General features: G+C 44.0%; 1 protein-coding gene across 3 annotated transcripts in view; it reads right to left on the bottom strand.

Moving 5' to 3' along the window:
* Positions 1-1,080: 1,080 nt before the first annotated feature.
* The window catches only part of LOC133124618 (1-acyl-sn-glycerol-3-phosphate acyltransferase gamma-like), a 29,762-nt gene continuing 21,301 nt past the window's right edge, over positions 1,081-9,541 (bottom strand). For all 3 annotated transcript variants that reach the window (XM_061235974.1, XM_061235973.1, XM_061235975.1), the window contains 5 exons: positions 9,365-9,518; positions 8,745-8,847; positions 7,096-7,171; positions 5,534-5,732; positions 1,081-5,177 (listed from right to left, as the gene is read on the bottom strand). In XM_061235974.1, coding sequence (XP_061091958.1) covers positions 5,086-5,177; positions 5,534-5,732; positions 7,096-7,171; positions 8,745-8,847; positions 9,365-9,518 — 624 coding nt within the window. In that variant the 3' untranslated portion in view covers positions 1,081-5,085. The remainder of the gene's footprint in view (positions 5,178-5,533; positions 5,733-7,095; positions 7,172-8,744; positions 8,848-9,364; positions 9,519-9,541) is intronic.

Below are 9,541 nucleotides of genomic sequence, written 5' to 3'. Positions count from 1 at the left end.
TGACTGCAAGACCCTTTGTTTTTGTTGTCATTCACTTTGAACTTGGAAATGGAAGTGAGGATTTCATCAATATATTTTTTTATTGACCTTCTGTCAACGAGTCACACTGTTTTTTTTTTCGTAGCTTACAGTACTAGAATTAATACTCTTTCTTCTGTTTACTTTGGTATGAGTATCGTTTGGTCTATGCCTGGTACTGTCCTCAGCCTCATAATGGCACAACTCCAGTCAACATCTTGACAAATGCCAATAACATACTTGAAAGACAATCAAAAACTCTGAAAGCTCTTATACCTGCACTAAGGAAACACTTGAACACACCAGACTAATCAGGAACACATAGGAAGCCATTCATCCCAAATATTAGCGCCCTGAAATGGGGTATTACATAAAAAGCACTGTAATATCTATAAGGTTGAATAGCTCCTGCCCCCATCTCACCAGTCTTTTCCTTCCTCAGAGTGTTGGAGCTCTCTGGATTCAGTCCTGAGGACGGCTATCCAGCACACACACACTGGCATTCTACTGTACGCTTTATTCTTCTGATATGCCCATTAATAGTATTCCATGCAAACCGACTCCCAACAAACATATTGATGCAGTAAGTCCAGTGTTATGTCACAATTTTTTGAACATACGCTGCTTTATGTTCATCACTCAATCTGCAATGGGGCCTAAAGTAACACAGGTGAGTGTGTGCTCCAGGTAGTTACATTTCAGTTTCCGGCAGAACTTGGTGCGCTGTAGTATGAGGAGTGTGAAACCAATGTTAAATACCTGGATACTTTAGGATCAGAAGCCACCTTATCGTCTTGGCTTGGCGTTCCTTTCTACCAAGAGTGAAGAAAGAACTCTGGAAGGGTCCGTACAGATGTTTCTCACACCTACGGTTCACTCGATACGTGCAAAAGCCTCGTCTCACACACAGCCTATAAACAAGGCTGCGTCTCTTTGTGTACTTTCTGAGCAAATGCAATGAATGCATTACAAATTGCTCAATTTTTTTAAAACAATTCAAGAAAAGAGAAAAGAAATCATCATTAGAATGTTAACAAAAATCAGACAGATCAATTCACTAAATAGTTTTTATGTAGCAATCATTTATTGATATTCCAAAACAAAATATATTAACAAAAAAAACCCCCAAAAAAACTACATTGTTAAAGTGAGCTCTCAATAAAACCCTCCAGTGTAAGGAAGATTACTGCAAGGAAAACACTTCTTATGCTTCTACACTGGCCTAATTTCCTGAAACCTACATCTAATGACCACACAGATATCAGGCTGCATTAAGAGCATGATGGGAGATGAAGTCCAGATCTGGACTCCACCTTCCGCCGGCTTCTTTTGAAGTGGTGGTTTGTCATTTGACTGCAACCCCAGAGAGAGCTGCTAGAGTGCCTGATTGAAGTTGCTGGATTGGAATTGTAGGCCAAAATCTGCCTCCCAGTCTTCACAATACATCACATTTGAACTTGTTTTTTGGACCTTGGAACGATTGGGACAGCCATTACATATGGAGTGAGAAGGCTGTTTTCATGGAGTAGGCGCAATTAAGGGATGTGACTCATGCAAACCCCTGCCCCACACATCTAATCACAGTTTGAACAAGAACATGCTGTCATGGCCTTGGGGAAACAACTGTTTCTATTATAACTGGACACAAAAGGCGAGAAAAAAAAACTTGGATATGGAGTATGCCCCTGCCGGAGAAATAGGATACATCTCTTTGCCACTTGTGTCCAGGAATCTCGCACAAACCTCTCCCTTCAGGAGCACTACAGCAGTGTACAGGCTACCTTAATGTAAATGCACCGTGTTCCGAACACCAAGTTAGCTCACCATGTTCAAAACAGTGCACCAACGCGATCCATTTCAGCATACAGTGACATGATAATAGTGTTCCATCGATCCTGGCAGGCTTATACATCAGTGTTCGGACAATCGTGAGCCAACACGGTCTTCTGAACACAGATACGTTGTGTAGTTATTTGCATTTTCTCTATAATTATTGGTCCAATTCATATGAAAGTGATACCAATAAGCAACGTGAACTTCTGGTGGAAGCGGCTGCTTCCCCATGTTCTGTTCGGAACACGGTGAGTTTACGTTACTTCACATCTTTTTTTGAGTCATTACTTTTTCGTTTTAAGTGAAATTGAAACATTAATCACAGCTGTTGCTATCCAGACACGCATTACATCTCAGGGTCTTGACAAAGCAGATTAAATAAAACGCTGTAAAAATATGAGGAACAACAATCATAATGATAAAATACAGGTTGAAGCAGTGCATGAAAGCAGGTATGAGACAGCTGTTCTACAGAGCCTCAAGTGGTCTGGTATCCAGAGGACCAGGTGATGACCTACATCTATGTCTCGAGTGACATGTCACCCATTCTTCCCCCTCTGAGCTGGACCAATCAGCAGCCTGGCTGACATCACATGATTTATTCCAGGAATTATTCCATATCGTTACGTTGTTGCATATGGTGCATCTGCTGCTAAGCTAACGGAAAAACACTCACCCTCACCTAGTGTGGGAACTGAATGTGCACATCAACAAAAGAATGGGCAAATAAGTGAATTAGCAGAGTGATAAACAAGAAGCAAAACAGTAAAACAGTGGTATAAAACTGGGAGCCCCCCACATTAAAATCTGCCAGAAACTGGTGTTTCTTATCCAATCAAAACACTGTACTAACCTGCATGGGACTGGCAGTTACCACACAAACTTGTTCAATCAGCGAGGGATTTGTGCGAGATGTGCATGGGAGCTGATTTGGGATGTGTGTTGGGTGTAAGTATGTAATGTTGAAGGAGCTCTACCTCATAAACCCCCAGCAGACTTGTGTGAAGGGAGATTGTAGACCCTGTTTGTTCGAGTACAATATTCCATCAACATACTTTGAGGAAAAATTCCGTTAGACTGGACAGAGTGATGAGGAAGAGATATTTGCTCTTCGATCTTAGTGTGTGTGCTTGTGTGCTTTCATGTTAGTGAGTGAACATGAGCTAGTGTGTGTGTGTGTGTGTGTGTGTACATGCCGGTCTCTCTTTTTCCCCTTATTGAGACAAAAACCAAATGACAGGCCCATGGCACGTTCCATGAACTCTGAACACGTGACAATGACAAGCCCCCTCAAGAGGCAGGGCGACAAGGAAGTGTCTGAACTATGGGGGCGATGGTACGGAGAGACGGTTGGACCACTAGTCAGGAGAGCCATCGTAGACCTCTTAAGCTCAGGTCCCTGCCCCTATTGAAGTATGCCCTTATTGGATATTCAGGAGCTGCGAGACCACAGTAATACTTTCTTTTGGCTGTGGCTCTAATCATAATCAATAAATGCCAGGCCTGTCAGCTCATGAATATTTATAAGGACATGGCACAGATAATATCAGATAATATCAAAGATCCAACCAAAACACAGCACTGTGTTCTTCACATTGAAAAGTTGGTCTTGATGCAGACACTTTCCAACTTGATGCATACTCTACACTGTATGCCAAGTACAATACAGTCTCAATGGACATCTGCAAGCACTGGAAAACTCCCAACACTTACTGAACCTCCCGGAATTCAGAAAAAGGGAGGCGCATGGAATGAAGGAGCGGACCATCTATTTAGTCCACAATAGAAGAGGGGCTTCACAGGAACTCTTTAACTGTCAAAAGGAACAGGTTGCAGAGTGCTTGGTCTTAATGTAGATGTAGTGTCTTTGCTCCGAATGGTTGAAAACACTAATGGAAACCAGAAAAGGCCAGAATACTGGTTCGCTGTGTGTTCTGTAAAAAACTACTGTACCATTCATACCAAAACCCACCTTCGCCAAAGAGGTTTTTAGAAAAACAGTGGGGCGAGGGTTGTTGTGTAGTTGAGGGGGCGACATGGCTCAGGCGGTAAGAGCAGTCGTCTGGCAGTCGGAGGGTTGCCGGTTCGATCCCCCGCCCAGGCTGTGTCAAAGTGTGTCAAAGTGTCCCTGAGCAAGACACCTAACACCTAACCCCCAAGTGCTCGTGACGAGCTGGTCGGTGCCTAGCATGGCAGCCAATCGCCGTCAGTGTGTGAGTATGTGTATGAATGGGTGAATGAGAAGCATCAATTGTACAGTGCTTTGGATAAAGGCGCTATATAAATGCCAACCATTTACCACTTAGTTCAGTATGGAGAGGAGGAGAGTAAGGAGGAAGAGCAGTTCATTATTGGGTGGCTGATGTGAAAATAGGGAAGCAGGCAGGCTGGGGCAGAAAGTAGAGGACTGGAAAATACAGGGGGCTCATTGCAATCGCATATTTTTCTCCATTTTCATTGCTCCTGAGCCAGCCACGTCCACCATTTTTAAGGACATTTCAACCGCTTAAATGAAATTAAGAACTCACAATCTTTCCTTTGAGCAAGAAAACATCAGCACATCCTTTGCAAAATTTATATTTTATTTTATTCATTTATTTTTTTTGGAAAGCCTGACGTATAAATGATTGACCTGTGAATCCACCTCTCCCCATCTGCCATGTCTGTAACTGACATGGCTTCAAACTAACGTTTGAAAGAGCGAGGGCATTCGCGTTCTCAATTTTTTTTTTTATGGCTTTCATATTTTCCTCACCTCTCCCAATGGGTGGAGCTAGGGGCAAGAAAAGGAGAAAAGGAAAAAGAGGAGAAAAATGAAGGATTGGAATGAGCCCAAAGTCAGTCCTGCTGAAATAAGTGTCTGAGCTGTGCGCTTTAGTCCAGGAAGGTGCCGGAAGACTCGAGGCTCGAGAGCTCAGGGCGTGGCCACTCCCCATCCTGTTGCCCACCAGTGGTCAGTCTTCCATTCAAGACTCCTCCACTGCTTTGCTGTTACGGTGGAGAAATACATCCACACAGTCCCTTTTGTTTCTTTGCCTTTTCTCTTTTTCTCTTTTTTCATCTTCATCACAGTCACTGTCATCTCTTCTTAAGTATAACCAATATTTTCTCCCACGTGAATGTGCTTTTCCATCAGAAAATCTTTTATTTGTTATTAAATTTTTTTTATAAAGGGCCCATGACCACACACTGTCCACACAGTGACCACAGAGTGACTGTTGCAGACAGACACCTCTAGTCCTGCTTCTTGGCATTCTGGTCGCCATAGTTGGAGCCAGTCTTCTTGACTTCGGTGACGCCGATCAGCCGTCTCATGACAACAGTGGCTAGGAGAAGAGAGACAATCACACAGCTGTTACTACGCAACAGGACAGACCAGGCCACAACCACAGAGAGCAGACAGTTAGGCACTTAAAAATGACATCCGTCAACATAGTACGACACGTAACATCTTCCGCAAAGGCATACGTGCGCTCACACAGACACAAATACAAACACACACACACACACACACACACACACACACACACACACACACACACACACACAGAAATACAAACACACACACACACACACACACACACACACAAATACAAACACACACACACACACACACACACACACACACACACACACACTGACACAAATACAAACACACACACACACACACACACCAGCTGACCTATGACGAGAAAGAGGATGAAGCCGATGATGAGGAGGGGGGAGCCGCTGATGAGGACGCCCCAGGCGAACTTCACAAGGGGGGAGAGCAGGAGGGTGGCCCAGAACAGGAAGTTGAGCAGAGCCCACGGCCGACGGGGCGGAGTGATGGTGGGACCAGGAAAACAGCCCTCAGTCTTATACCGCTCCTGCAGAGCATCCTGAGAGAGAGACACACACAGTATTATATACTTATTTAATGTTCATTGTATTTCCCTTCATTAATATACTGTTCCATTCGAAAGAGTGCAAAAAATGATGCATTTGGGGCGATTTTGACGGCAGTATCCATGCATTCTTAGGCAGGTACGATGTCCCCATATTTCTGCACGACTAACCAAAGGCTTCTTACTTCCACTAAATTAATGGTGCCAGAGTTAATTAATGGTGCGGAGTTCACGCAGAACTGCAAAAAAGCTGCAAAGTGCAAGTATACAGCAAGCTTGATATTTTGTTGTTATATTTTTTAAACTACTTTAATTACACTGAAATAATTTATTTAATGTTTTTAAGCCCCCGTGAGCTTTCCATGATCTAGCCAGCTAAACTGCTTGTAATTATGCATCACGTAATCCCGTTACTTTGAATCTGACGTCTTTCTGCCTTCAAAATGCACCTCATTCGTGTGCCTTGAAGGTACCTCCGAAGACGCCTTTGAAGGACAGTGACTAGGCACTGTGACTCTGGTAACAAGGCAATGAGAAAAGGAGTGAGAGCAAGGGACGGGGAGGGAGAGTGAAAGAGAAAAAATAAAGGGAGAGAATGAGGGAGGGGAAAGAGGGTAGGTGTGAGAGAGGAGAGCAAGTGAGAGAGAGAGCAAGAGTAGTTTGAAGGAAAGGAGACAGTGGTAGAAGAAGAGAGAAAGAAGTAGAGGGAGGGAGAAAGCAGAAAGGGAGAAAGAGTCCATGTGATAATATGTGTATTTGCATCAAATAATTGTTTGATGTAATTTGTGATCCAGAAAACACGATCCCAGAAGAAGGGGTCTGAGGTGCTCATTCACCTGTGGCAGCATACATAAAACTACACAGCATACATAGTACTGCGGCATGGGTGCACAACCTTTTTTTTTTGTCCAACTTTTTTTTTGTTCCAACCATTTATCTTGCCAGTTTTCTGGCAACACTACAAACTATGCAGGTTCACTCCTGTACTTGAGCACAGTAAAGTCTTTAGAACACATTTGCAGTCTGTGGCTGTAGCTAGTGCTTATACAGGTGTCAGATCAAGATTCATAATTACGAGCTGAAGTTGGCACAAAATCCTGAAATGGATCAGCCCTTGTTGTGCAGCTCTGTACTATGGTCATCGTTTCATTAGGTCTCATTGTATGGTTGACTGACTAGCTCCTTGTTTTATTGTTTTTCCAATGTGTAATGAGACAAATAAGGCAGAATTCAAGTCAAATAGGTGGGAGGGAAAAAAATAAAGAGAATTTAAAGGCGTGAGTGAGCGAGTGAGAGAGTGAGAGAGAGAGAGACAGAGATACTGTTTGCACACAGAGCAGTGAGGAGGAATTCTGACCTTTTCCTGGTAGAGTTTGTGGAGCCACTTTGCGCACTCGGACTCTTCATCCGGGATCTCTTCCACTGGAAATCTCCTGTGCGAAAGGCAAGAGACAAGCATGCAATCAGCACCTCAACCACCAGAGGGAAGTGTAACAACATATTCTCTTTAGCTAGAAAGTAAGCTCCAGTAATCCCTTTATTCCATTTACTGGCTTCCAGAATTCACTGTCCAATTAACTCAGCATTTATTCGGGCCAAAGTACCCATGGTGTAAAGGCACCTATTGTCATTTAGAGCTCACTATCATTATAGTTCCTGCTATGAGAGTCCATAGAACCGCTTGGTGGATTTTTCTGAACTTTTGTACATTGATAGAGGAGAGGCAAAGGTATCCAGTCACCAAGTTCGGGTCAGTTTAATTACCCCTCTAACACCACCAAAAGGCCAAAATTAATGCTAGATTTTTTTACCATACCCTTTGAACTGCTTGGCCGAGAGTCACGATTCTTTTGTCTCAATAATCTTTAGGTCCTGCCTAGTTGTACGCACTCACCCGTGTCAATTTCTGCCATATTGGATGTCCAGCCATTTAGAATTTTTGACAAGCTGGCTAATTTCCAAACTCCGGTGTCACACTGGCATCTTACTATACTATTACAGAGTAAACTATATCTTTACTCTGAAGTTGGCATTAAGCCATGCAGATTATGAAAGCCAAGATACTGGTCTGACAAGATCCATCTTTTCATCATAAAACATACAAGTTTGACCCGCAGCATTGATCATTACTTAGCCTTCGCTCAGTTAATGAACTGCAGGGTTTCAGTGCTTAAGGAGCTTTTGCTGCCCACTGAGAGAGGTTTGCCAGCTCTGCATCTGTTAATGGGCCATCACTCAGATAGAAAACGCAGTGATGAGATGGATTCTGCTCGACACGTAGATCTGCTGCATGCTTTCTCCTGTTAATAATTCCATCACTCCAACACACACACTCCTATTCATATTCATAATCTCACACACACACACACACACACACACACACACACACACACACACACACACACACACACACACACACACACACACACACACACACACACACACACACACACACACACACACACACACACACACACACACACACACAGTCCTTTTTGTACATAGACCCCCATGTCGGTATTCAGCCTCATGGTAGCCTGCAATACTGCCAACGACACTTCTTCGGTGTTAATTTTCAGAAACAACAGCAACAGACAAATCCATCCATCCATCCATCCATCCATTATCTGAACCCGCTTATCCCGATCAGGGTCGCAGGGGGGCTGGAGCCTATCCCAGCATACATTGGACGAAAGGCAGGAATACACCCTGGACAGGTCGCCAGTCTATCTCAGGGCACACACACCATTCACTCACGCACTCATACCTACGGGCAATTTAGACTCTCCAATCAGCCTAACGTGCATGTCTTTGGACTGTGGGAGGAAACCGGAGTACCCGGAGGAAACCCACGCAGACACAGGGAGAACATGCAAACTCCGCACAGAGAGGCCCCGGCCGACGGGGATTCGAACCCAGGACCTCCTTGCTGTGAGGCGGCAGTGCTACCCACTGCACCATCCGTGCCGCCGCAACAGACAAATGCAAATGCAAATGGCACCTCACCTGACGGACATATCTGCCATGTACTTCTGACCGTTGATCATTCCCAGCAGTGTGGGGTTCTTCTGGCCTTTGAAGTTCAGCGTGACGTCATACACAGCAGTCACTGCAGGCCCGGGGAGAGAGAGTGAGCAGAAAACAGGCTTCAGAGGATTGAACCCACTTGCAGGATTTTTAAAAGGTAATTGCCGTTTCAACTATTTTTATAAATGCTCCACTGAGCCGAGGTTTATCTGTGTAAATGTTTGTAATAATTGTTAGTCAGTATACAATTATTACAAACAGCTTTGATCTAGAACTTGTGTTTGTTATAGTTATTTATAACCACACTGCAAAATGTACTGTGTGGAGTTACAGTACAGAAAAAAATGCATTTTTGGAAATCAGCTACCAGCTAGTTCATGCTTGTGTATTCATTTAATCAAAACATTTTAGGTTCCTTTTCTTTTCACTGTCCTTGACTTTCTTTTGGGGAAATAATCACCTTTGACCTTTCAGGCCAAATGTGTTTTGCCCAGCTTGGCTGTTGAGGATAACATCACCACATGGAGCACCTTTCACAGTGTGAGTGTGTGTGTGTGTGTGTGTGTGTGTGAGAGAGTGTGTGAGTGTGTGTCTCTTACCCGTTCCCTTCAGGCATTGCAGAGTGGTGGTGAAGCCCTTGGTTCGAGGCAGTAGGTGGTATTTCAGTTTTGGGAGGCCTTTGCTCTCTGCGACCTGCATGCTGATCTCATGCTTCTTCTCTGTGAATCGCGTGCCTTCACAGTACAGAAGGAACTGCCGCACAAAGAGCCCGTATT

The sequence above is a fragment of the Conger conger genome, chromosome 3 (genome assembly GCF_963514075.1).
Source record: "Conger conger chromosome 3, fConCon1.1, whole genome shotgun sequence".
NCBI classification, from domain to species: Eukaryota; Metazoa; Chordata; class Actinopteri; order Anguilliformes; family Congridae; genus Conger; species Conger conger.
This window is presented reverse-complemented; position numbering and strand designations above follow the sequence as displayed.